The sequence below is a fragment of the Ochotona princeps genome, chromosome 15 (genome assembly GCF_030435755.1).
Source record: "Ochotona princeps isolate mOchPri1 chromosome 15, mOchPri1.hap1, whole genome shotgun sequence".
In the NCBI taxonomy this organism is placed as follows: Eukaryota; Metazoa; Chordata; class Mammalia; order Lagomorpha; family Ochotonidae; genus Ochotona; species Ochotona princeps.
In genome coordinates, this window is record NC_080846.1 from 53,631,074 (window position 1) to 53,658,734 (window position 27,661).

At 56.2% G+C, this 27,661-nt stretch overlaps 1 protein-coding gene across 3 annotated transcripts; it reads right to left on the minus strand.

Moving 5' to 3' along the window:
• Positions 1–954: 954 nt before the first annotated feature.
• On the minus strand, positions 955–27,122 carry ASIC1 (acid sensing ion channel subunit 1). Of its 3 annotated transcripts, XM_004598976.2 has the most exons (11): positions 26,748–27,122; positions 25,997–26,192; positions 5,222–5,372; positions 4,524–4,651; positions 4,142–4,292; positions 3,820–3,876; positions 3,254–3,407; positions 2,807–2,898; positions 2,595–2,674; positions 2,389–2,493; positions 955–2,268 (listed from the first exon to the last, which is right to left on the minus strand). In XM_004598976.2, exons 1-11 carry the CDS (start codon positions 27,107–27,109, stop codon positions 2,164–2,166), a joined length of 1,581 nt encoding a protein of 526 aa, XP_004599033.1. In that variant the 5' UTR covers positions 27,110–27,122; the 3' UTR covers positions 955–2,163. The 3 variants fall into 3 exon arrangements, with proteins under 3 accessions (XP_004599033.1, XP_058529196.1, XP_004599031.1); XM_058673213.1 differs by having other exon boundaries at positions 2,595–2,898; positions 26,748–27,114; XM_004598974.3 differs by lacking the exons at positions 25,997–26,192; positions 26,748–27,122 and adding an exon at positions 7,212–7,873.
• Between the last annotated feature and the right edge of the window lie 539 nt (positions 27,123–27,661).

The window sequence follows — 27,661 nt, forward strand, 5'->3', positions numbered from 1 at the left end:
GCGAGTGCCACAGTGACGGCCACACGGGAGCCCCTCAGCCGAGCCTCGATCCCACCTGCAGCCCCACCCATCTGCACACGTGCAGTTCCCGCACCCTGCCACCTTTCCAAGCAACCCATGTGTTGGGACTTGACCTTCTCCCTGTCCCTGCCTGCTCCTGGGTGCCATCAGCCTTGCCCAGCCCTGGGCTCTCCCTGCTCCAACCTCCCCTTTCCCCTGCCCCTGGGTGTGTGTGTGGTCCTAAGGCATTTAGTGGGAATACTCAACACTTGGCAAATAAGAGGACAGCAACACTGAAGAATGTTGAAACCCAGTTTATTAGACCAGAGGCATGCGTGGCCCGGAGCCCTGCCAGCTGTTCCTCCGTCCAGCCCTGCCTCGCACATCTGGGGGGAGGCTGGCTAGCTCAGGAGCTCCTGGGAACGTGCAGCCGCAGGGCAGCGCACAGGTCACCTGCCGGTGGGCTTGCCCTGGGATCACAGGACCCAGCTGGGCGGGGACGGCCTGGGGTGCTGACCTGGGGACAGTGCCTTGCACAGGCAGTGGGGCAGGCCTCCGACCTCGCTGTGCCTCCTCAAGGGAGGGACACACAGCTGAGCTTTCAACTCCAGGCCTGCCTACCAGAAAACGCACACGGTGGGCTTGGGTATCAGGTAGGAAAGGGACTGGGCACCGAGGAGGAGGGAAGGACCGCTGCCCGAGGACCCCAGCTTCTGCCGCCCAGTTGCGACCACCCCCAGCTCGCTTCCGTCCCAAACCCTCTTGGCTGAGCATCGGAGGTGACTCTGTCTCCCGGGTGGGGGCTGTCACCGTAGCAAGCCCTTGCCCCAGTCAGCCATCAAAGGGCATTGGACTGGGGGTGGAGGGCAGCCTGCAGGGAGGGCAGAGGATGACCGGGCTGGACAGGGGGGAGGGGGTTGAGGATAGGAGGGGGGAGGCCAGAAAGAGGCAGAACTTGTGGTTCACAGCTTCCTTTATGTGGCCACCGACAGTGCGAGGGTTACAATGCGCGTGTCGTTTCCTTGTGCTTCTCAGAGGAATGTGTGTACACAGTACAGACACCGGGGAGAGAGAGTCCAACTCTTTATACAGGTGAAGGCATTCAGAGACCAGGGAAGGGGCGGAGACACAGAAGGGGGGTGGGCGGTGGGGGGAGGATGGGTCTCAGACAAGAGGAGGTGGGGTCTAGAGACAGACAGGGCAGGGGAAAAGTATATACAGAGATATAGCAATATAGAGTCTGTATCATATAGAAATAGAAAATGCAGATGAAGTTGTTGAAAGAAGCCAATGACGTTGGGGTGGGGGTGGAGAGAAGACTTGGAGGAGTTCCATAAGAAAATTTATGGATGTAGCCCTCTGCGGGGGAGGGGAGGGGGGCTCCGGGAGAGGGCGCAGTGAGATCAGGCACCAGCGCCCCTCTCCCTGGGCTGGGAGCTCACCAGCCGGGTCTGGTAGGGGATGGCTGAGGAGGGCTGCCGGGGTTGGGGAGGTGGGGGTGAGCGAGCCTGTGGCCTACAGCACCAGGGCCCCATCTCGTCCCCATCTCCACTCTTGTTTGGGGGACCCCCCACATGCACCCCGTAGAGATCTCTACACTCGTGTAAGGGGGTGGGGGTGAGGGTTCAGCTCAGCCTGGAGACTTGGGTTCCGGGCAGTCACTGGGCCAAGAGGGCCACTTAAGGCTGGGGATACCCCGCCCCCGCGAGCCCTCCCCCTTAAGGTACATTCTCAGGTTGGGGGGGCAAATCCCAGACCCCTGGGGGTGATCCTCTCCACCCTGCGGTGGAGGCTTTGGTGAATGACGGCAGCAGAATGTAGGTGGACACTGAAGATGACAGACGGCCCGGACGGAGAAGCCAGGCCGGCAGCTGGGGAGGCAGCATGGAGCAGAGACAGGCAGCCCGGGGCCCGGCCCCCGTTCTCTGTCTTTAGGGGGCTTTGTTTCTCTTAGATTAGTTTTGTTAAAAGTAAAAAGAACGGGGTAGAGGCAGGAAGAGGACTCCTTCCTCACCACCACAGGAGGGAAGGGCTTGCCCAGGAGTAGGGGTGGGCCCCAGGCAGACTCGGGGCCACCCCCTCTCCCCCGGAGGGTGGGGAGAAGGTCCCCCGAGCTCTCCTGGCCCTCCACATTGAGGCCTTTGGTGCAGCGGCCTGCAGGGCTCAGCAGGTGAAGTCCTCAAAGGTGCCTCTAGCCGGGTGGTGAGGTAGGATGTTGGCAGCGTAGGTCATCCCGGCAGGGTGGCCCCGGAGGCTCTCACAAGGGTTCTAGGCAAAGGGCACAGGACACGGGGCCGGTTAGCGTAAGGGCTACCAGCACGGCGTCAGTCAAGGGCCTGGGGGACCGTGGGGGGGCCGAGGGTATCCCCAGCGCACACGCTCCCTCACGTGTCTCTTGACGTCGTCCAGGCTGAGGGCCACGCCCTTGTCCGCGCTGCCCCTCTTGGCCTCCTTCTGACACTTGCCTCTGCGGCACAGCTTGTGTTTGATGACCTGGGGCAGGTGCGGGCCGGGTGGCTACTGTGGAGCCCTGCCCTTGAGGCCCCACCGCGGCGCCCCGGCCCCGGCCCTGCCCTGCCCCGCCTCCTGCTCACCTCGTAGGCATAGTCGAAGAGCTCCAGCACGGTGAGGATGCTGGCCCCGATGAACAGCCCCATCTGGCCCCCAATGTCACCTGTGGGGAGGTCAGCGGGGTCAGGGCCCCGGGGGGGGAGCAGAGCTGGGCAATCCACTTGGTTGAACTGCCGGGAGCCCCAGCATACCCCTCCCCCGGCATGAGGAGGGGCCCATGCCTGCAGCAGCTCACCCAGGAGCCCGGCGATCTCATAGGCTTTCTTCTGCTCAATGGTCTCATAGTTGAGGACTTCAAAGAAAATGTCCAGCACCAAGATGTTCTCCCTGCATGGGGGTCAGTGGAGGGAAGCCAGGTTCAGGTCATGGCTCTGTCCTGCCCAGCTGGAACACACTGACCCTTCAGCCTCCCCGGACCCAGGTGTCCAGGATGCTGACTGAGGAGAGGCCTCGGACCGTGGTAGCAAGGATTCCACGAGATGACGAGTGTGACAGGTGAGGCACTGTGCCTATGATGAGCCAAGGAAGGAGGTTCCCACCACAGCAGTAGGGAGGACTCGGGGACAGGAGCCCGGGGAACTGCCTGTGGTCATCGAGCCTGGCCCTCCCCCGGTGCCCACCCTGTGTCTCAGCCCTTCCCCCATCTCCTCCCGCCCCTGCCCTGCACAGCCAGAACCCTTACCCTATGTACTGCTCAGACTTGTTGAATTTCTTGGCTAAGTACTTGGCCGAGGCCTTGCTGGGGATCTTGACCATGGACAGCTCCTTGCCGTAGCGGGTCAGGTTGCATGGCATCTCACACACACAGTACTCCTGGTCCTTCTCCACTAGGAAGTCTGCGCCCAGCCAGTGGGGGTGAGAGGTGCCAAGGGGCGAGCACCTTCCCAACATGCACGTCCTGGCCCTCTCCACAGGAACCCTGGGCCCCCTGCTCGCTGTGCCCACCCAGAGGGCTTCCTCAGTCCTGCGTGGCATTCCCTCAGAGGGCTCGTGGTCAACCAGTTGAGGCACCGAGGAAGCAGTGTGAAAACTCCACCCATACAACAACCCTATCTGTTTCTCTCCTAGGGGCCCTTCTGAAGACGCCGTTCTCAGGCTCGAAGTCAGATGCAGGTGGGAGAGTGCAGCCTAAGCTAGGAGTTACTCGAAGCTTCTGGAAGCTTGGTCTTGAAATGCCCATGCGAATGGCTTGCAGCCCACTCCCCTCCTCCCACCCCCGCTGGGATGTTCCAGAACAGGGGTGCTCACCCAGAGCAGGGTCTGCACACTCCTTGTACTGCTCTGGGGTACAGTAGGGGGCATCTCCTGTGAAGGAGAAAGGACAGCAGAGCAAGCTGGAGATGAAAGGGGTCCTGTGATGCCCAGGTGGGAGCATGGAGGACTAGCCAACCTCAGTCTGCCCCACAGTGACCCACCCACACGGTGCAGCCCCTCCAGGCAGGAGATGAGGTCACAGAGACCTGGGGTGGGTAGGCTGGTGCGAGGGGGCATGGTGGAGTGCTGAGGGGCAGTGTGGACTGGGACCTGGGGGTGGGGATCAGGACTGCATACAGAGCCTCCGGGGCCCCACCTGGCATGTGCACCATACGGCAGTTGCAGTTCTCCACCAGGTAGCGCGTCTCACAGTCAATGCGGCAGGCGGTGATGCTGTAGGAGTCGAAGAAATCCGAGTCCATGGTAACAGCTTTGCAGGTGCCCCAGGGTGGGGGCAGGTAGATGAGCTGCCGGGAGAGCCGGGGAGCTGGGGAAGCGTGGGGACTTCTCCCCGAAATCGCTCTGCTGGACTTTTCTGACAGGACAGAGCTCAGGTCCCCCACCCACACCTGTTACGGGCAGCACTCCAACAGGCCCTAGCCCACCCCGCGTCCCCCGCCCCCGCTCCCATGACTGCCACCTGCTGCTCCAGCCATCCCTCCCACCCCGGGCAGGACCAGCCCCCCATGGCCGCTCACCCGCTGCTCCTGGCAGGCCACGAAGGTCTGGAAGCCCGGGGCCACGCCAAAGCCCAGCTGGTCGATGAAGGGGGGCTCATCTTGACTATGTATCTGCACTTTGATGCCTGCTTCGAAGGACGTCTCATCTATGGGAATGAGGGGTGCATGGGAGGGGCGGGGGCTTCTGACTCCCTAATCCCAGGGCACCCCCTCTTTTCTGAGACTGAGCACGGCAGACACTGCGGGAGGCAGGGTGTCCACGACCGTCCTAGCCCACCCTCGCCTCCCGGGTTGAGCGACTTCAGGCAGTTGCAGCGGCCTCTGCATCCTACACACCACTTCCCGCATCTGGCTTGTGCTGTGTATCCGGGCACTTCAAAATTCTCTCTCACAGGCACTGTCAGGTACTCTCTATTTCTCTCTTTTTTCCTTCTCCCCCGTCTCTCTCTCTCTCTCTCTGCCCAAGGCCCCCCGAGACCAGGCAGGCAGGCAGCCCAAGAAGAGAGAAAGATTATTTATAGAGTGAGTGGCGGCCGCTGATGGAAAGGATGGCTGGTTACCTTGGAGAGTAACTGAGCCAGCAATGGGGAGCGGGAGGAGGGAGCCAGGGAAACGTCAGTGTGGAAGTCAGGTACGAGTCAGGCAGATGGCGAGGTGCTGGGTGGAAAGGGGGTGACAGGCCCTGCCCCAGGGCACCCCGAGCAGAGGCCACATACCGGTCTCGCCCCACACGGGCAGGTACTCATCCTGCTGGATGTCCAACATGATCTCCAGCCCGTTGCCCGTGCCGCCCTTCATGGTCTTCAGCCGTGGTCGCCCATCCCGACCCGAGTTGAAGGTGTAGCACTTTCCATACCGTGTGAAGACCTGCAGGGGCACAGGGGAGAGCCTGACCTCCTGTCACACCCACTTTTCACCCAGGGTGCTCCCAGCTTCTGGAATCTGAACACTCCCAGGGTACAGTCCTCCTGCGTATGGGTCCCTCCTTTTTTGGGGCCTTGCTGATTTGCTGTGTGGGAGGGGGAGGGTGGGATGGAGAGTGCAGGGGCATGCCCTGAGTGTCACAGCCCCTGGCATGGGCTTCTGCTTGGCTTTGACCAATGAGAGCTGTCAGCAAGGGGCCGGGAGGCAAGAGATGAGAGATACAGGGGTGCTGGTCCTTCAGCATCCACGACTCTTTCGAAACCCTGGCTGTGTGGGACGGGCATGTGGACCCTGTAGGGAGGGCTCCCATCACTGCTAGCTACCTCAGCCCCCGGCCTCCTCAATGCTGCCCCCAGCCCTGACAACACTCCCCATGGTAAGGTCCTTCCAAGGAGGCCACCTGTGATGGTGCTTCCCCTGCTAGGACCTCTGACTGACAGACTTGGGGTCTCCTCCCAGCCTGGAGGCCACAGCTGCCGGGAGAAGAGGGAGACGATTCCTACAAGCGCTGTCCACAGCCTCCCCTAGTGTTCCACAAATGGGATGAATGTGTTCCTACTACTGCTGGATGCTGACAGCTTCCACAAAGCAAGTCGCAAGCTGAGAACCGACACAGCTCGGAGAAGGAGCCTGTCTCCCCAAGCCACCCCAGAACACATGGTGTGCCTCCTGGTGAGGCCCAGAGAGGAAGCAGAAAGAGGACTCTGAACGCTGCTGGGTCCTCAGCACCCAGCACCTAGGCCACACTACACCAGGTGCCAGGGATGCCCAGTGGGGAAGGCGGCGTAGGAGCGAGCCCCAACCTTGCCCCAGCTCAGCAGGCCAGGCTGCAGCGCAGTGGGCTGTGCTGCCACCTGGTGGCTGGGGTTGAGAAGTGCCTGCTCTACTTTCAAGTGGAGGAGCCAGGGACCCCTTTGTTGTCCCACCTTCCTCAATCACCCGGTCTCCCAGAGCTCCAGTGGTGCAAACTTCCAGATCCCCAAATGTCTGTAGTCATCCCGTGAAGTGGTGTCCGCTGGAGCCTCCGCTATTGGGGAGGCGGTGGCTTTGGGATGGGGGATGGGGCAGGATGACCTGGTGTCTGGAGGCCGGAGGGGCAGGAGCCGTCAGTTGGGACAGAATGGGAAGATGAACTGGGGGAGAGGATGAGTACCAAAGACCTTCAGCAAAGAAGGCTCTAGACCTCTAGAGCAGAGGACCCAGAGGGCAGCTGACGTTCCCAGGGAGGGGTTGCAAGGACCCTGGCAGGTCAAACTGCAGTGGGCGGGAAGGGGCATCACTTACAGGATACCTGTTACTCCTCCTTAGACAGACAGACAGACACACACACACGCATGCACGCACACGCCAAGAAGAGCGGATGGGGGGGCAGGGAGCCCGTAGCAGAGGCATAGCAAGACCATGCCAGGAGGCAAGGCAGGCCCTGCCATGGTGGTGGTGGGGCAGATGGGGGCTGTGCACACCGGCTTCTGTCTGCACGGCCAGAGACCGGGTGGCTCCAGCCCCAGCTTCAGCCCAGCGTGAGCATCAAATGCAGCAGGGGCCTCAGGGAGGCGTGGGAAAAGGCGACAGCCGCTCAGGGACACACACCAAGAGTCTCAGGGAAGCAACTCACTTGCAACTGGGACACACTGATTTCAACCGGAAAAGCAGTACCAGCAGGGCCCTGGGAATGCAGGTCCCAGCTACGGACTCTAGGCTACGGGTTGAAATGAGGGACAGCAGGCACCAGCCACAGCCCCCGGGGACAGCGCCGTGGCAGACGGCGAGGCGCCCACTCACCGCTGAGAAGTTGTGGGGACCACAGGGCCCCCCTCGGTAGGAGCAATAGAGCAGCATGTCCTCCAGCCGGTGGCAGGAGCGGTTGTAGAAGCGGTGCAGGTTAAAGGGCTCCCCCGAGAAGGCCTCAGGCCCCGGAGGAGCGAGGGGCACCCCGGGGTCATCACTCTCATCCAGCCCCAGCATGGGGGCCAGGTAGAGCAGGTCAGGGTAGCTGAGCTGAGATAGCCGCACGGCATTGGTGTTGCAGAAGGTGACGGCCGGGAAGGCCAGCTCCGTGGTGGCCACTTCGTCCAGCAGAGTCACGTGGGGGTAGCTGAGGTAATAGGCAATGCGGTCCCCTACCTGGTACAGGAAGGCACCCAGGGCCAGGACAAAGGCAACTGCCCATAGGGCCTGCCTGGGTCCCGGACCCCCCTCCACAAAGACGTGGCTGGCACCGTGGAGGGTGCAGCTATTGGCAAAAGTCACCAAGTCCAGGGGCGAATGCCCCTCTCTGCCTTCCGTCCTCGCTGCCTCCCTTTGCTTCTCTTGCTCCTCTTCTGATTCGGAGTTGTCCCGCCGCTGCTGCTTTTGGGGGGCACCCCAAATGTCCCCCAGGGTCCCTGGGGTCTCGTCACCAGAGGAAAAGGACACAGAGCAGAAGATATGTAGGGGCATCTTCTCTCCTGGGACTTCCCGGCAACGGGCAAGCGCAGGAGGGAAGCGGCGATGCCTCGGGCACTCTGTCTGCTGCCTCCTTAGCGTCCCTCCTGTCCCTCCTGGCAGCCGGCAGGGGCGGGGCGGGGCGGGGCCAGGAGGCCAGCCCGCTCACCAGGCAGGACAGCGGTGATTGATTGACAAGCGGTGTGCAAGGACCGTGGCAGCAGAGCAGCAGGCCAGGGCAGCCAGTGTCCTGCACAGCCCCACTGTGTCCGTCCGAGAGGAGCCTGGGGCTGGGGCGACTTCGGCTCAGCCGCAGTGACCTCAGCCAGCCACAGTCCCCGCCCCCTCCTGCACTCACAGACTCACACTCCCCACCTCCACTCTGCACAGCCCTCTGAATACCTACCCATCCTCATTCCAGGGCCCCTGGGGCCTCTCACCTGCCCACTCCCCCATCTTCGCACCTTGCCCTTGACCCCAGTCCTGCAACCTCAGAGTCCTCTCCCTGTTCTTTGCTCCTTTGATGCCAGTTTCCTCCCCATCAGTGTCCTGACTCCAATGTACTTTTGGTTGCTCTTTGAACACTCCGATTTCCCAGCAGTCATTCTCGTATCCACGCCCAAGCTCTTCCAACCCATCCTACACCCCCCCACCTCCTCCCTAATTGCCCTTCCCCACACAGAGCGCACTGAAGTCACTACCCCTCCCCCATCCCTGTCTGCGGCTTGTGGGGCCGCCCAGGCTCCATTAGCAGAGATTTGTAATGACCACAGCCTCATTTCTGCTGGCGCCTGGCACTGGGGGGCAGGGCTCCGGGCAGGTCATCACCCTCTCCTCCCTCCTGTCTTGCACCCCACCCCCACAGCTGGGAGCCTGAGGGATTGAGTGCCCCCTCCGTGGCCCTGGGTCCTCTCCATTCCTCTGTGCGCTCCTCTGTGCGCTCTGATTACTCAAGGCCACTGATTAAGGAACTTGAGCCACCAACCAGCTCTCCAGGGCCAAGAAGGTGACCGAGGGGACGGGAGGAGGTGGAGGCTCAGCACTTTAACCCTGCACCACCTATGGTCCCAGCAGGCTCGGCCCACCTGCTTTCTCCCACAACTGGCCCTGTACATTTGCCTCAGAGCCCTTGGGGTGTGAGAAGATGGGAGGCGGGGTGCCAGGTTCTACTGACTGGTGGGAACCTTTGGCCTCTGCTTTACTGCCAGGGACACTGAGGCCCCAAAAGAATAGGGTGCTAGTGACCCAGCTTAATGCCACTCCAGCTACCTGCCGCTGCCCTGAGACCAGCCTCCTCCTTCTGGCTTCAACAGCGGCCTCCCTTTTGTCCTGTTGACCACTCTGTCCCTCCTCCAGGGCCCTACAACACTGAAAATAGCTGTACTTCTGGCCACCACCCTCTTCACCTCATTGGTGCTCCCCACCACATGCGTTCCCCGGAGGGAGAATTCTAGAGATTTCCACCTCATGATCCTAGACCTTCCAAAAGGTCAGTGTCACCTCCACAGGCACGGTTGGAGCCCCCCTCCGCCCTCCAGGGGACAGACTGGGAGACTCAGTCCCACCCAAACCCTTGTGGAGCTCCACTCAAGCAGGGACCAGGTGAGTGACAGAGCAGGAGCCGAGACACGTGAGACCACATAGGAAAGCCGGAAGTGCAAGAATTTGCAGGGAAGCCAGAACCGAGGGGTGCAGGGCTGCAGTGGCCATCAGCCTAGGGTACCATCAGTACCCTCGGGCTTTTCCCACTCGCCCCAGGTCTTCTCCCTGCCCCTAGCTCTCAGAGGCCAGTCGACACTCAGCTGCCCCTGTGTCCCATGCACACCTGAGCGCACTGACCCACAAGGGCTCTAAGGTAAGACATGAAGGCATGGGAAGCTTCCTTGGGGCTCCCACTGCAGAGGGAAGGGTGTGTGCACACAGAGCCGCTCCCAAGAACAGTACAGCTTGGGAACTCTTTCCCCTGGCTGGGTCCAAGGCCCCTCCTCATCCCCAGGACAGGACCTTTGCCTACATCTGGCTCTGCCCAGGACTTCTCTTCAGCAACCTGTGGCAGCGGAGTGGTCACTGGCTTTGTCTTGCTGAATCCAAGCCACTCCAGCATCTGTGCAATGTTTCAGGCTTTTCCAGGGCCAGCCCCCTGGGATCCTTACCAACCCAGTGAAACAAGCTGCCACGTAACTTCACACCCATTCAACTAGTGAGGAATGAGCCACAGCAGTGTGTTCAAGTTCCATGGAGCTTAGGATAACGACTGGGTCGCCTATCTCCTAATACTTCCTGTCCTTATTCTTCCCTTTACGCACCAAAACGAAGATGACTAGATAACGAGTGTGGATCCTGCTGCCCGAACTCAATGTCTTGTGAGGGAGGCAGCCATGCATTTTCAGCATCACCGAAGTAGGCGCACAGGATGTGGTGCAGAGGACCAGGCCATGCCTCTTGGGATTCGTCCTACACCAGAATACCTAGGATCAATTCCCAGCTCTGCTTCTCAGCCAGCTTCCTGCCGATGCACACCATGGAGGATAACTGGCATGGCTCAAGCACCCATGTGGGAGATCGTGCCTCCCAGGGGTTGGGATCATTTGGGGAGTCAGCCAGTGGATGGGAGAGCTTTTTCCGTCACTCTACTTTTTCAAATAAATAGGAGTAAATAAATAATCTTTAAAAACAAAACAAAACACAAAAGCAGCAGTGGACCTGAGGCAGCATGGTGGTTCAGTTGCTGCTTGGAATGCCCACAGTGCATCAGGGTGCCTGGTTCAAGTCCTACCTTCTCCACTCCTAACCAGCTTCCTGCTAACCTGCCTGAGAGGTAGCAAGTGATGGCTCAAGTACTTGGGTCCTTGCTAGCCATATGGGAGACCAGCACAGGGTTCTAGGTCCCTGCTTTGGCTGGGCCCAGCCCCAGTGTCGCGGCCATTTGGAGAGTGAACCAGCAGACAAGAAATCTTGCTGTGGGCAGGTCCATAGTGTAGCCTCAGACTGTGGTACCAGCCTCCCATATGGGTGCCGGTTCTAATCCCGGTAACTCCACTTCCCATCCAGCTCCCTGCTTGTGGCCTGGGAAAGCAGTGGAGGATGGACCAAAGCCTTGGGACCCTGCACCTGCATGGGAGACCTGGATAAGGTTCCTGGTTCCTGGCTTTGGATTGGCTCCAGCCGTTGCGGCCACTTGGGGATGGAAGATTTTTCTCCCCGTCTCTCCTTCTCTCTGTAACTCTGCCTTTCAAAAAATTTTTAGGGCCCAGCGGTGTGGCCTAGCGGATAAAGTCCTTGCCTTAAAAGCCCCGGGATCCCATATGGGCGCCGGTTCTAATCCCGGCAGCTCCACTTCCCATCCAGCTCCCTGCTTGTGGCCTGGGAAAGCAGTGGAGGACAGCCCAATGCATTGGGACCCTGCACCCGCGTGGGAGACCCGGAAAGAGGTCCAAGGTTCCAGGCTCCGGATAGGCGCGCACCGGCCCGTTGCGGCTCACTTGGGGAGTGAATCATCGGACGGAAGTTCTTCCTCTCTGTCTCTCCTCCTCTGTGTATATCTGGCTGTAATAAAATGAATAAATGTTTAAAAAAATTTTTTTAAACGAAAATTTTGTTGTGCTTGTTTTTTCTGTCTCTGCCTTTCAAATACTAAGAAGTAAATTTTTAAAAATGTAAGAACTCACAAAGCCAGCACTTCATTCCAAAGCATGACAAATAGTACCTTTTTTAAAAAGCATGGTTCTTTGATTGTAAATGACGGGTGACTTGACCAAACTGGAGAATCTAGGAAAGTTCTGAGGAAGTAACGTTTGAGTTGTAATTTAAAGAATAGTGAGGAGTACTCAGACGGACAGTGGACGAGCCTGCAGAGGACACTTGGACCACAACAAAGGACAGAACAAATGGATCAACTACCCCAGCCAAGTGTTGGCAGTGAAAATCTGGGCAAGTGGAGATGCTAAGGTGGACGGACTGGGTCAACCAGCGGATTCTGGAGAGATTTCACCGTGCTTAGCATGGCAAAGTCAGCAGTAATTCAGAGCAATTCAGAACGGTTGACCTATCGAAACCACTTGAGCAGCGCCCTCGAGCGTGCCCCACACTGGGAACACTGGGAGGGGTGGGAGGGTGGGTGTGGCTTCTCCCTTTGTCTCTTCCTTTCCCCCAGACACAGGAAGGAAAAAAGAATGGTAGAAACAACGGTCTTAGTCACTCTCCTATAGCCCTTGACCCTTTGAGTCCTAATCACCAGGTAAAGACCATCAAAATAAAAAAAGAAAAAAGAATAATGAGGAGTGATCGGGTAAAAAAAATGGGGTGGGAGTCCAAAGAGCAGACGATGTGTTCAAAGGTACTGGGCCAGGAAAGCTGAGTGCAGGCAGGTATGACTGGGGTGCGCCAAGGTAGGCAAGGCCCCAGTTCACTAGCCTTGGAGAATTCCCCAAGCCTCCTCGGAAGAATTTCAAGCAATCAGCTGTATTTCGTAAAGGTTACTCCAGCTGCAGAGTGGAGGAGCCAGGGGGCGTCCTGGGAAGTTGGGACAAGGGTGAGATTGAGGGGTAGGGGGCAGTGCTCAGAGCAGGCTGGGAAAAGAGAAGACGGGCAGATCCTGCAAACGCAGGTGACAGGGACTGAGTGTCCGGGATGAGGTCTGGTTTGCAGGACAGGCTGCAGGGGGTTGGCTCAGATCAGGACACTGGCGAAGCACTTGCTTGGAAGGTGAGATGATGGGTCTGGTTTTGCACTGTCTGGTTTTGAAGAGCCTTGGGAACATCCAAGAAGAGGCATTAAGTGGAAAATTGGCCCCTGAGCTGATGCTAAGAAGACAGAGCTGGACTGAAGCATACATTTGGCAGTTATCAGTGCTTAAGATGGTAATTGAAGTCATGGGTGAAGATGAGCTTGCCCAAGAAGAGAATATAAAGCTTAAAAAAAAAAAAAGGAAAGTTAAAAAGGCCTGATTTGGCAATATCCACTAAAGTTAAACCGACTCCTGCCCTGTGAGAGGGCCGTAGCTCCTAGGTATATACCTAAGAGAAACTGGTGCATATATTAACCAAGAAACATGGACAAGAATGTCAATGGCAGCTTGACAAAAATCAGTAGCAACCCAACTGCCCGTCCACAATAAGGAGAGAGTAACTAGGTCATGGTCTATTCACGCGCCATACTACACAGCACTGAAGAAGAGCCAAATACTGTTACTACATCGTGACAAGGGCTCAGGGACATGGACACAAACAGAAGCTGATGGACGTTGCTGCCAGTGTTGGGGTGCAGTGGGGTAAGCCACTGCTTGGAAGGCAAGCGTCCCACATCAGAGTGCCCACCTGAATCCTGGCTCTTCCACTTCCAATGCAGTTCCCTGCTAAGGTACCTGGGAAGGCAGGTGGTGATGGTCCAAACACTCTCCACCCATGTTGGAGACCCGGATGCAGTTTCTGGTTCCTTGTTTTGGGCGTGTACAAACCTGGCTGTTGTACTCATCTGGGGAATGAACCAGAAGATGGAAGATCTCTCTCTCTTCTTCCGCTCTCTTTGTAACTCTTTCTTTCTTTTTTACACTTTGAGATTTGATTTTTTTTTTTTAATTTGAAATGTGAACAGAGAGAGAGAGGGAGAGAGAGAGATCTTCCATCCACTGGCTTACTTCCCAAAGGACCGCAATGACTGGAATTGAGCCCCAAGCCAGGAGCTAGGAGCTTCCTTCAGGTCTGCTACATAAGTGCACAGATCCAAGGACTTGGGTCATCTTCAACTGCCTTTCCAATCTCTAAGGAGGCAGCAGGATTAGAAGTGAAGCAGTCCTTCACTGGAGAGCATAAGAAACAAGGCCGGGTCAGCCTGGCTAGACAGGCGGTGACACCCACCAGCATGAGTGCTGACTGGATAGTTGGGTTAGGTGGGTTGAACTGGGCTACAATGCCCATTGTTGTATACGAGAGCTGAACGGGATGTGGGACAGACTGGACCAGTCTTCTGTAAATACTGGCAAGCATGGGAACCAGGGCTGGGGCCGGGACTATGGGAAGCTATTAGAGGTTGCTCTGACTAGGCTGCAGTTCCTGCTGGTGTACATAAGGTGTGGTTTGCTCTGTGCTGCAGAATCCATTGGTTTGTGTAAGATAGGGGGCTGGAGACAGAACTGACCCAACTATTATTATTAATGTGTGATGTGGGTGAAGGACTGAGCCAGACCCCACACAAGAGTCAGGTCTGGGATCACTTCAGAAGAAGTTTCTTGGGGATCCCCCCAACTGAACCTCTGGACTCAGAACTCCAACCATGAGCAAAACTGCAGGATCTGTGGACTGATCGTAGTGTGTGTGTGTGTGTGTGTGTGTGTCAGAACTGGGCCTTCTCAATGAAAAAGACGGAGCAGTGGATGGCATGCCCAGATGCACATGAGGCTATGGCAGCCCACTGGGATCTGCAGAGGACATCTGGTACCATGGCAGAGGAAGGAGAGCAGAACAGATTGGACAACCACACCAGCCAAGCAATGACAGCAAATATCTGGGCGAATGGAGACTCTAAGGTGGACAATGTCAGCCAATAGACCTTGGAAGGATTTCCTTATCATTGGATTGGTGAGATCAACAGCATTTTAGAAACATCAAAACCACTTAAGCAGATCCCTCAGAGCATGCTCCACATTGGGTACTAGGGCTCCATCCCTGGGTACTAGGGCTGTTGGGAGGTTGGGTGTGGCTTCTCTACAAAGAAATTTTGGAAATTTTGGAAACAATGGTCTTGCCCACTTTCCCCTGACCCTCAATCCTTCCCACCCTGATCAAGTATGTAAACACCATCAATAATAATAATAATAGCAATAATAATAATAATAATAATCATAGTAAATGGAACAGCTGGGACATGAACCAGTGCCCATATGGGATACTGGTGTCACAGGCAGAGGGCTAGTCTACTATGCCCCAATTCTACCTTTCAAATCAATCAAATAAAAATCTTTTCACTGTTTTTTGTTTGTTTTAAGACAGACATCCCCCAACTATAGGCAATTGCCTAGGATGCCCTGTACTTGCTGGAAGAAAAGCAGTCAGTAGCTGGCTGGCATTCTTGGCTTGGTTCATGGTAATCCTGTGTTAACTATACAACTGGGCCAGTATAATACCTAATCTTTAACATTAAATCTGCAAGGTGAGGTGCCAGCACAATGGTTCAACTGGCTAAATCCTCTGCTTGTATGCTACAGGATCCCATGTGGGCACCGGTTCATGCCTCAGCTGCTTCACTTTTCATCCAGCTCCCTGCTTGTGGCCTGGAAAGCAGTGGAGGATGGCCCAAAGCTTTGGGTTCCTGCATCTGTGTGGAAGACTGGGAGACCTTGAGGAAGCTCCTGGATCCTAACTTCAGATCAGCTTAGTTTCAGCCATTGTGGCTATTTATGGAATGAACCAATGGATGGAAGATCTTTCTCTATGTCTCAACTAAACCTGCCTTTCCAATAAAAGTAAACAAATCTTTATAAAAAAAAATCTGCAAGTGGAGTTGGGGAGGGTTAGTGGACCACTGTCTTCTGCTTGTCAGGGTCCACGGGCTACGGCGAGGGCCACAGAGGGCTTTTGAGGCTGGCAGAGCTGCAGTCACAGGCCTTTCTGGGCCAAGCTGCTGCACCTGCTGGGGCTCACAAGAGCTGAGGCTGGGAGGGAGCCCGGCAGGGGTGGCCCAAGGGAGCCAGCACCATGGGCCTCCCCAGGCCAAGCCACAGCATTTGACGGTGTGAGTCAGGGTTGGAGACAGGTTGGGCAGAGGGCCTAAACAACTGACACTCCAGGCTCCCTGGGCCAGGCCAAGGTACCTGCTGTGTGGGGAAGCCCATGAATGGATTTTGGCACTGGCAAGCAGCACATCCTTTAATCTCATGTTGGCTTCAGACATGTCAGGACTTCTGATCTCAGGAACCATAACCCATGAATGTGTGATCTGGCCTTGGCTCACATGTTGCATGATTAGACCACGTACACTGCTGAGTCCTGTGTAAAGAAGCCAGCAACATCTCAGAGTGATGCCATGAGCACCGAATGGAAGTTTTCCGGCTCATGAGAATGACCCATTAATTGAGACCAAACTCAGGGTATGCAAACCATTCATCCCTAATCAGTGCAGGATGTTAACTACAAAAAATGTGATGAATCTACACTGTTCAGCAACACTAAGATTAAAGGTTGGAAATCTTTGAGAGAGGGATGAAATGAAATGGCACAGGTAGGTAGGTAGCTTAGGGTCATGAGCTGGAAACCACACTTTGCCTGCTCTTTATAATCCCACGCACCTATCCATTAGTCAGTGACGCCTCCCTCAGGACATATTTCCCATCACTAAGAAACCAAGGCAGTATCATGCAACAACTCCCCTGGCCAAGATCACATGAAGACTGGCAATGCAGAAGGGCGATTCTCTCTCTCTCTCTCTCTCTCTCTCTCTCTCTCTCTCTCTGCTCCTGGATACAGAAAACAAGGCAGAAACATTTCTTTTTCTCACCTTTCCCCTCCCAATCCACTCTACCCGAGAACATACCCAGGTGCACCTGTGACCTCCTCACCTTTTAAAACAAACAAACAAACAAAGAGGACATAAAAACAGCCTATACTGAATGGAGGAAGTTCCAGAATCAGCAACAGTTATCTATGGTTAGCTCTTTTTATATATTTTCATTTTATTTGAAAGACATATATATGTATATATATGCCATACATACATACATGTATATATGTATACACACATACGTACAACACACACAGAGAGATACAGAGTTTGTACCTCTGCTCACTCCCAGATGCCTGCAGTAGCTGGGCTGTGCCAGGCTGACGTATGAAGACTGCAGCTCAGTTTGAGTCTCCCACATGGTTAGCAGCAAGCTGAGGATCTGACCCGCCACCGCTGCCTTCTAGGGTAAGCATCAGCAGGGATCTAGAATTGGGCGCAGCATTGGGACTCAAACCCAGACTCTCTAATATGGCATGTGAGTGTCCCAAGCAGTGTTTGGAAGGGCGGAGGGAAGGGGAGAGAGAATTTTCCATCTGATGGTCCACTCCTCTGGGCTGAAGCTGGGCCACCACATGGGCGGTAGTGACTTGAGTGCTTGGGTCATCTCCCGCCTCCCAGTGTACACCATTAGTAGGAAATGAAAGCAGAGCTGCAACTCACAGCCACTCTGATATGGGCTATGGCTATCCCGAGTGGCATTTTAACTATCCACTCCAAATAATGACTCATTATTGTGGGATAGTATCCGTGAGGACAGGGCCTTGAGGAGCTTCCTGTAGCTCTGGAAATGTTTTATATCATGTAAATAGACACTAATGTAATACGCAAAATATTAATATGATATACCAGTGTAAACATTCCTCAAGCAGGCCCCAGTTTGGGGGGCAGAGCAACACTGGGCATCCACTATAGCAGTGCCAGTTCAGGTCCTGGCTGCCTCACTTCTGATCCGGCTCCTTGCTCACGCTCCGAGGGAAGCAGCAAGGTGGTCTTTGGGCCCCTGCACTCATGCCGGAGTTCAGGGTGGAGTTCCTGTCTCTTGGCTTCAGTCTGACCCAGATCTCTCCAGGCAAATCTGTGTCCGTCATTCTGTTCTTTTTTTTTTTTTTTTTAAGATTTATTTATTTTGGGCCCAGCGGCGTGGCCTAGCGGATAAAGTCCTCGCCTTGAACGCGCCGGGATCCCATATGGGCACCGGTTCTAATCCCAGCAGCTCCACTTCCCATCCAGCTCCCTGCTTGTGGCCTGGGAAAGCAGTGGAGGACGGCCCAGAGCAGAGGGACCCTGTACCCGCGTGGTTCCAGGTTCCCGGCTTCAGATCCGCACAGCACCGGTTGTTGCGGCTCACTTGGGGAGTGAATCATCAGACAGAATATCTTCCTCTCTGTCTCTCCTCTCTGTATATCTGACTTTGCAATAAAAATAAATAAATATTTTAAAAAGATTTATTTATTTTTATTGGAAAGGCGGATACACAGAGGAGGAGAGACAGAGAGAGAGATCTTCCATCCGATGGTTCACTCCCTGAGTGAGCGGAACAGCTGGAGCTGAGCCAATTTGAAGCCAGGAGCTCTTCTGGGTCTCCCACGTGGGTGCAGGGTCCCAAGGATTTAGGATGTCCCAACTGCTGTTCCAGGTCATAAGCAGGGAGCTGGGTGGGAAATAGGGCTGCCAGGATTAGAACCGGTGACCATATGGGATCCCAGCGCGTGCAAGACAAGGACTTTAACCACTGCGCTATCGTGCCGGGCCCCATTCTGTTCTTCAAAGAAAGAGATAAACCTCAGAAAGTCCTTCAAGTGGGCCTGGCACAGTAGCCTAGAAGCTAAAGTCCTTGCCTTGCACACGCCAGCATCCCATATAGGTGTTGGTTTGTATCCCAACTGTTCCACTTCCCTTCCAGCTCCCTGTGTGTGGTCTGGGTAAGCAGCAGAGGATGGCTCAAGGCTTTGGGATGTTGCATCCGCATGAGAGACCTAGAAGAAGCTTCTGGTTCCTGGTTCCTGGCTTTGGATCAGTTCAGCTCTGATCATGGCAGCTGCTTGGGGAGTGAATCAGTAGATGGAAGATCTTCCGCTCTGTCTCTCCTCCTCTCTGTAAATCTGACTTTCTAATAAAAATAAAATTAGAAAAAAAAAAAAAAGTCCTTCAAGCTACACTGTTAAATTGTACTCATCCACATCTCACATGATGGCACCTGGGGTCAGTTTCTGGTTCTGGCTCCTGATTTCAGCTCCCCGTGAGACCCTGTAAGGTAGCAGGTGTCGCCTCGAGCGAATGGGTTTGTCACTTTCATGCGTGATGTAGATTGAATTCCTGTCTCTCCGTTCAGCCATCGCAGGCATCTGGGGAGTGAACCAATGAATGGGACATCTTTTTCTCTGTGTGTCTTTTTCTTTCTCTGCCTTCCAAATAAACACATTTAAAAAATTAAGCAAGCACATCTTGTGACTGAACTTTGAATAATGTTGACGCAGATTGGCAAACCTAAGAGATAGGACAGGTGAACAGAGAAGTGGCCACAAATCAGAGGGAAATGAGGGAAGGTGGCTGTCAGCAAAGAATGGTCTGGAAAATAGACAGTTAACTATCTTGAGTGATACTGAGATGCCAAGGATAAGAAATGCTTGCTGGGCTGGACCATGTGAACGTCACTGGTGCCTCTAGTTGGAACCATTTAGGAAGGGGGCTGGGGTAGGGAGAGAAGGCATCCTGGAGTAGATCAGAAAGTGAGTTAAAAAGTGAGTGTTTGGCATGGTGGTGAAGACACGCATTAACCACAGGGCGGTGAAGACACACCTTGGGATGCCCACATGCCATGCTGGGATGCCAGGGTTCAAATTCCAGCTCTGCTTCCTACTAATGCACACCCTGGGAGGAGGCAAGTGATGGCTCATGTGATTGGGTTCCGGACATTCCCATGGGAGACCCAGCTGAGTTCCACATCCAGCCTTCTGGCCCTAGGGTATATGGGCATTTGGGGAGTGCACTTCATTCTCTCTCTTTTTCTCCCAAAAGAGTGAGTTCAAGCTCAGCAAACGGAGACAGTGAGAGCTTTGCAAAGAGAAGCAAAGAGAAGCAAAGAGAAACAGGGAGACAGAGCAGGAGCAGGAAGGCACCGTTTTGGTGTTTACCTTTAGCCCACAGCCAAAAAAATGGATGTGGTCATAGTACCTGCGTGTGTTCAGGTGGGAGTGTTTCCAGCACGTTTCATGCCAACTGGCCACAGAGAGGCAGAATCAGCAAGAAACAGTTCCTAAAAACGCAGGAACGGACTGATGGTGAGAGGAGGCTGAGATTTCCATCCTAGAGGGCAGGTACGCTGCTCTCTCCAGGCTGGTAGCAGAGGAGGGAGCCCTTGTCTGAGGCTGCTCTGTTCTGGGTGAGATGGGAAGTGAGGTCGCCATCCAGGGGTGAGAAAGGAACCGACAGGGCTGCTGCTGGACTGAGAGGGGACATTTGCAGTAGTCACTGGGGAGAACAGGTTGATGAAGAGCACACACAGGGGCTGCCAGGCAGTGCTACTGGTCAGCTGAAGGATGTTGAGTATGAGCCAAACGTGACACCACGTGTCTGGTGTGTGACTTCCTCTGTGGAGCCTGGCTGCTCCAGTGCCACCCCTGGGGAAAGCCAGGGGCGGGTTCATCCAGGGTTGAGACTTGCAGATGGTGTAGCGGAAAGGGACTTCTCAGCACCCTACTCCTCCCTTCCTGCCTCATCAAGGAGCAGCAGCAGCTGGGGAGCCAGAGCACCCTCCTGCAACAGCCCTTTCACAGGAACCTGGACTTAGATCTGCCGTCAGGGGCAGGCGTTTGGCCTAGCAGCTGACAGACCTGTGTCCCACAGTGGAACCTTGGAGCTTGAGTCCCAGCCTTGGCTCCTGACTCTAGCTTCCTGCTAATGAGTACACCATGGGAGGCAGGCGTGATGGTTGGTGTACCTGGGTCCTTGCCATGGGAGGCCTGAATTGAGGTCCCAGTCCCTGGCCTTGGCAGACATTTGGGGAATAGGGGCTAGCATTGTGGCACAGTAAGTTAAGCCTGAGATGCTGTCATCCCATATGAGCACCAATTCAATCCAAGCTGCCCCATTTGTAATCCAGCTCACTGCTAATACGCTTAGGAAGGTAATGGAAGATGGTCCAAGTCCATGGGCCCCTGCAGATATGCGGAAGACCAAGAGGAAGCCCCTGGTTCCTGATTTATCCTGGCCAGCCCTAGTCTTATGGCTACTTGGACAGTGAACCAGTAGACAGTAGATAACAGATCTCTGTACCTGCATATAATTTATTATCTTCCTTCCTTCCTTCCTTCTTTCCTTCCTTCCTTCCCTCCCTCCTGCTTCATTTATTTACTTGAAAGGCAAAGTTACGGGCCCAGCGGCATGGCCTAGCGGCTAAAGTCCTCGCCTTGAAAGCCCCGGGATCCCATATGGGCACCGGTTCTAATCCCAGCAGCTCCACTTCCCATCCAGCTCCCTGCTTGTGGCCTGGGAAAGCAGTGGAGGACGGCCCAGAGCACTGGGACCCTGCACCCGTGTGGGAGACCCAGAAGAGGTTCCAGGTTCCCGGTATCGGATCGGCACGCACCGGCCATTGCGGCTCACTTGGGGAGTGAATCATCGGACAGAAGATCTTCCTCTCTGTCTCTCCTCCTCTCTGTATATCTGACTTTGTAATAAAATAAATAAATCTTAAGAGAAAAAAAGGCAAAGTTACAGTGAGAGATGGAGAGACACAGAGAGTTCTTCCATGCACTGGCTCACTCCTCGAATGGCCACAACAGCCAGGAGCCAGGAGATTCTTCTGGGTCTCCCACGTAAGTGCAGGGCCCAAGGAGCTAAACTGGAAACGGAGCAGCTGGGACTTGAACTGGCGCCATATGGGAAGCAGACAGCAGCTCTACCTGCTACACCACAATGCCGGTCCTAATTGTACTTTTCAAATGAGTAAAAATAAATATTTTTTTTTCTTTAAAAAACATTTGGGTGAGGAAATCAGCAAATGGGGGATCTCCTTTCATAAAAAAAAAAGAGAGAGAGAAAAAAGAAAAAAAGAAAAAAGAAAACCCACAGTAAGGTGTCCTCAGTCATTTACTGACTGTGTGGTCTCAGGCAAGCCACCTGCCACCTCTGAGCCTTCCTCTCCTCACCTCTCCCATGAAGAGATGAATGTCTTCTACACCTTAGCATCATGAGGGGAGCATGAGTGAAAGCAGGAGGAATTTGTGAAGTGTGGAACACTACAGATACAGTTCATTCTGCTGGTACCCAGCTTTGTCCACACAAACAGCCCTCTCCTCACAGCCCACAGCCCACGCGGAGGGTGGCCATAGGTCCCCAGCCCCACGAGCCCACCTGCAGTCATCTTCTCCCCCAGAGGCGCACGGCGATATGCACATGTGTGCTTACACACTTGGGGCACACAGGCCGTGAGCACGGCTGGCTGGCGGCTGTCCACGGTCAGGGCCGCTGCGCCAGCCTCTCCCTGGGCCTCCGAGGCCCCAGATGCACAGCTCTCTCTCCTGGGGGCTGAGGGAGAGGCCACCTACTGACAAAGAAACCCTGTAGCCTAGAAGCAGAGACGTGCGGGCCGTAGAGCCCAGCCCCTTGGGGCCACACCATCTCCCTTTGCTGGTCCTGTCCCTTCCTGGCTCTGCCTCTATCCCCACAGAAAGGGATTGAGCCAGACGGCAGAGGCTCTTGGAGTGACACCAGACAACTATATAGGGAAAGTTGTTGGGGTGAAGGGGAACAGCTGCTGGCAGGGGCACAGCTTCGCCTTGCAGGAACCAAGAGGCTTTCTCCATAGTACTGGCCTTGGCCGAGCAGCTGAGCTAGCTCCCTTTGCTCTCCTTCGTAGCTTCACGCTCCCTGAGGGGTGGGTCAGGGTCCACGGTCCACCACAACGCCTTTACCCCCAGCACTCGGACACGGCTCTGCCTCTGCCAGCAACAGAGCAAACAGACGGAGCTCAAGCCTGTCGGAACCAGCTCCTCATGCCAGCCTCCAGCTTTCCTCTCTCACCACCACTTCCAGCACCATAACTGCTTCCTGCAAAGCTGGCAGAAGCAAGCCCCCAGCCCCTTCGGAGGACATGCCCGACCTCCGTCTCTTGGCAGCTTCCCTCTGCCTCACACACACTGGGGTTGCAGTGACAGCCTCGCCAGGCTGGCGGAGAGGGAGGTCCCAGGCTGGGCAGGGCTCCTCCCCCAGGCCTCCACTTCCCGCGCTGCCCCCAGGGGCACCTCATTACTTCCATCAGTTCCCTATCACTTTACCCAACAGCCACGAGATCAATTAGCCCAGCACAGCCACTCAGACGATGGCAGGCTTGGGAGCCAAGCTGAGGGAGGAGGAGAGGGGAGGGAAGACGGACACCAGTTCCCCAAAGGCTGTCTGAGAGGGGAAAGGAGAAGAGGGTCCCCAAATTGGGATCTGTCTCTTGGCCCCCTGCAGCTGGCTCCTGTCCCATCTGTGGTACTCCATAACCTTCCAGGGAGGACAAAGTGGGCAGGAGAATGTATTCGTGAGCTCCCAGGAGAGGAGTGACCCAGCACTGCAGCCCCTTCCTTCCTGCTGCAGTCTGGGGTGTCCCGACCCCCATGCAATCTCCAGGCCTCCAGATGGACCTCCTGTGGCCCTTCTTCTTCTCTCTACGCAGTAGTCTGACCAGCTCTCCTGCACCACCTCCTAGCGGCCCCTACACTTCCCCGGCCCAGCCCTCGCTTGGGCCTCTGGGCCTGAGCTGGTGAGGGGAAGGGACCCTGGGGAGAAAAAGCACCCTGCTGGTCCTGGCTGTCCTGGCTCTGCTGGCCTTCAGAAGGCCTCTCTGTCTCCACTCGGAGCCCCACGGCCAGCCCATAGAGTCCCCTCTCAACTCCCTGAGTCCCCCAGGAGAATCCTGTCCCCTGTGGAGCCTTGACAGATTTCCCCCCTCTTCTCTGGGGGCAAGGAATCCCCACTCCAGGGTGCCCAGGGGATTCCCGTGGGTCCCCAAGGGTACCTGGCCTCCAGTTTCAGTTCTTCCTAGGATAAATTGACTATCTCCCTTCCTCCAACACACACACACACACACACACACACACACCAGAATCCCCTTTGTCCTCCTTTTCCTTCTCACTTAGGTCTAAAAACAAATTTCTGCCTCTCCCGCAGGCTCTGGATCAGCTGGAAGGGGGGGCACAGGGGGCACTGGGCCACCATCTGCCAGCCCCCTCCCCTTGGTGCTACTCAACATTCCAGCCACATCGCTGCTCCCACTGCCAGGGACAGATAAGGGGCAGCTGGAGGCTGGCACCAGCTGCGACTGTGCTCACTTCCCTAGCGCCTGCCCAGACACCAGCAGGCAGCTGCACCCTCCAGCTCTCCAGCACAGAACCCCTGTCCTGCCTGGTCCTGGCTGGCTCAAGGTGGGGCCGGAGACTGCAGACTCCGAGGCTGTTGCCCTGGCAACCAAGACCCCCACCGGGAAGGAAAGGAAGTAGTCTCAGGAGAGGAGGGGCCTTTGGTGGCCCACCCTACCACACTGCCGTGGGGACACTCCCTGCGGGACCTTCTGCCCCTCTCTCCCCAAAGGATCCCTAAACCTTCCTCACACACATCCCCACACTCCCAGGCAGACTCAGCCACACCCGAGACGGCCCAGCCGCTCATTGCCATGCCCACCACTCCATTCCCTGGGCTGGCATTGTGTATTCTCATAGCAGAAGAGCCCTCTTCCTCTTCCCCAGGTACCCCCAGGCACCCCCAGTAGCAAGGCTCTTACTTGGGCTGTTGGGGTGAAACCCCTACCCTTGAACATCCGTAAGCAAGGCCCATAAGCACACTCACTTTGGCAAACATTTCAAGCAAGGGCCTGGACAATCCCCCCTTCCCCCAGTTAAGAACCTGACCCTGGGGGCTGCAAGATGTGCCAAGATGCTCTCTTCTAAGCCCTGACCCTATAGACAGATGCTTTCGGTCAGTGCCACATCTGCTGGGAGTAGATCCATACCCCCAATGCACTTCTGGGCCTAGCAGAAAGTGGCAAGGATGGAGAGATGGATGTCAAATCAGCGAAGCAGGAGGGGCAAGCCAGGGCTCAGCAGGCAGCAGGGCACATGTGAGCCCCTTCGGGATGCAGAGTCCTCCTCCCACCCAGGCAGGTGTCAGACCGGCCTCAGCTAGACCCCTGTGTCGGTGGGCTCATCCCTGGGGACAGAACTGTCGGGCTTCTTGACCCAGAAAGGACTGGCAAGCAGATCAGCAGCAGAGGAGGCGAGGGCGGAAGAGGCTGGGGCTTTGGATCCAGCCAGATCATCTCTGATACAAACCGAGAAGCAACCAAAATCTGGTTTTCCCTGACAAGGCAGAATGAAAAAGTGCCACAGCTGGGGCTGCAAGGTGCTGGCTTGTGTGTCTCTCCTCCCAGCAAAAGGAGGAATTCAGATCGCTCTGGGAGCCTGCACGCCGAGCACAGCTCCACCAGACGGCCTAGAACTCTCCCCTTCTATTGCACCCCAACATCACACCTTCCCAGGCTTAGCGGAGCACTCTCCCCACCCCTCACCCAGCACTTACAGGTGTCCCTCCTGCCTGTGTGCCCAGTGTGCTGCACAGAGAGGGCTCTGGCTTTCTCGTCCACCTCTACCCACAGCTGCACTATTGTTGGCATGGTCCCGTAACCTGTCCCCAGCAGGGCTGGCAACAGCCCATGAAGCTGATCTGCACAGCATGGCCTATAGAGGTTGGAAAGTCTGGTGTAACCTCCACAGGAAACGGAGAGTGTAGGGCCGGCTCCAAACACTTCCACACAAACAAACACCATCCCTTCCCTTGGCGCAAACGGGCAGGCACAAAACGGAGCGATCTGAACAAGGGGAAGTGGAAAGAAGCAAGTGGGGTTTAACAGAGAAATCTCTGGCACAGGAAGTGGGCACAGTCACTCCAGAGTCAGCGAAAGTAACAAAAAGAGCTCAGGGCGTTGGGATCGAACAAGACCCGCGTTTTCACCCCGAACCTCTCACTAGCCAGTCTGTGGTACAGGCAAGTTACCGCTCTGTAGGGATCCATGTGGTTATTCACCGTGAGGCAAGCAGGTGAACCTAGGAGCGTTCTGAACTTGCGAGTGCCGTCCTCCCCGTTGCTGTTACAGCACTCCAGCTCCTGGGGTCTCCTTCTAATACCTGTCCAGTTCTTTCCCATGGCATCTGTGTGCCCAATCTGGGAACAGCCAGCACCTCTGAGGCCACCTCTGCGGCAGGCATACTTGGGGGCATGAGGGTTTGTGGGGGGCATCTCCATTATAAGATTTACAGGCACTCAGACCTCACTTTGAGCCACAGGGTGGTATATGACCCTCCACAACTCCCAACTCTGACACCTGTGACCTGGCAGGGGTAAGGCTAGGTGATGGGGACAAGTCAGGCCACACGTGATGCCTATGTGAGCGTGTGCATGGGTGATCTGTTCCTTTTCCTGCCATCCTGGAGGTGAGGCTCAGGCTCACGCCTTCACCCAGCGCCGATGTGCTGCGAGACTACAGAACAAAGTCCCCTCCTGCCAGGACATACCACTTCCTCTCCCAGAATAGCAAGCCCCGGGCTGGGGGGACAGCCTGGCTGGGGTGGGGGGCAGAACCCCATCCTCCAGCAGAGGGGCTCACTCACCACCTTGAAGTCTTCAGCGCTGCACACCTCCCCCCGGAAGTGGCAGGACAGCAGCATGTCTCGGATGTCATGTCCTGCCCGGTCATAAAACTCGCGCATGTTGAAGGGCTTGGGCTTGAAGCTGCGGAAGTTGGCCCTGTCCTGCAGGATCTCCAGCTGTTTCTCATCCGCCATCTGGGTGTCCGGTATCTCATATCTGGAGTTCCCGGTGGGGTGAGCGGTGCACGGGTCAGCACAATCATCCATGATCCTTCTCCCCGCCATCCCCAACCTGCACGGGGCAGCCTCCAGCCGTGGGAGCAGGGCCTGGGCAGAGGCAAGCAAGGAGCTGGGCCTGCCACACGGGGTCGGAGAAAGCAGAAGCAGCTGCAGCGGCGGCCCCCGGGCTGAGAGTCCCGGCACATGGCTGAGATGAGGGCATAAGGGGGCAGAAACACCAAGGCCCAAGCTCTCTGGCTTTCACACTCTGTCCCCTTCCCACAAGCCAGATCAAGACACAGTGTCAGGAGGACAAAGCTCACTACATGCACAGGATGAGGGGAGCTGTTTTGGATCACGCTGGGATCAGAGACCCGTGTCTCCAAGGGCGCTTGCTCGGCAGTTGCACCGACGTGCCTGCCGCAAGCAGCAAGTTGGCAGGGGTGATGGTGTGCGGCTGGAGGGCAGGCCTGGCCTGGGGGGCTCTGTGGTGGGTAACGGAAGCGGGCACCCCACCTGCAATGCTTGGGTGCGCTGAGTGGGGGATACACACCTGTTGTTGAGCAGGGCCAGCAGCTCCCCAGCGTGGTATAGGTCATTCTTGGAGACTTGGCTAAAGCGGAACTCATTCAGGTTGCACAGCGTGACGGCAGGGAAGGTGAGCTGGGAGGCGGCCACCTCGTCCAGCTTGGTGACATGGTGGTAGTGGAAGTAGTACTGTACACGCTCCGTGCACACGCACAGCAGCACGGCCAGGGAGCCCAGGAAGCACAGGGCCCACAGTGCCCGCTTCAGAGACAGCCGCTCGTACGAGAAGATGTGGGCCAGGCCGTGCAGAGTGGAGCTGCTGGCAAAGGCCTGGATGCTGACCGGCTGGACGCCACCCACCTCCTCCTCCTCTGCCTTCAGTTCCATCCTTGCCCAGGGGATCCTGGCATGGGGAGAGAGGTCTGTCCTGAGCCGCTAGTGCACAGAGGGCACACAGCAGCAGAACCCCCACTTTCAGACACCACTGCTTCTGAGGGGGGCAGACTTGCCAGGTGTGCCAGCCAGGAGGTGGCTTCCCCAGGGATTCTCCCAGGCCTGAGGCTTCTACAGACAGGGGCTGGGGTGCTGGTGTGGGTCAGTTCAGACCGAGAGAATGCTTCCCCCAACCCCTTCCAGGGAGTGGGAGGGAAACACTTCCCAGGCCAGCAAAGACCTGAGGCACAGCCCTGCTAAGGTGACCGGGAAATCCCAGTGCTCCCACAAGCAGGCATGGGAGTTCCCTCCAGATGTGGGGTCATTGTGGGGACAGGAACGCTCCCCCCTAAAGACCCAAACGTCCCCAGGAGGGCTCTCCTCAACTACCTGGGCCAGCACCCCAGGGAGGCTGATGTGCCCTAGAGGGGTGCAGTCTGGTCCTCACCTGCGGTGTCCCCAGTTCCCACAGGCGCAGGCTGCGTGTGTGTGTGTGTGTGTGTGTGT

Bases quoted from the DNA above. Each gene is read 5' to 3' on its own strand.
- ASIC1 (XM_058673213.1), bottom strand. From the start codon at position 27,109: ATGGAACTGAAGGCAGAGGAGGAGGAGGTGGGTGGCGTCCAGCCGGTC. The intron at 4,652-5,221 runs GTATGTGGCCTC...TCATTCCCATAG, and splicing joins GCCCGTGTGGGGCGAGACCG to ATGAGACGTCCTTCGAAGCA. The intron at 2,494-2,594 runs GTGAGCAGGAGG...CACCTGCCCCAG, and splicing joins TCTTCGACTATGCCTACGAG to GTCATCAAACACAAGCTGTG.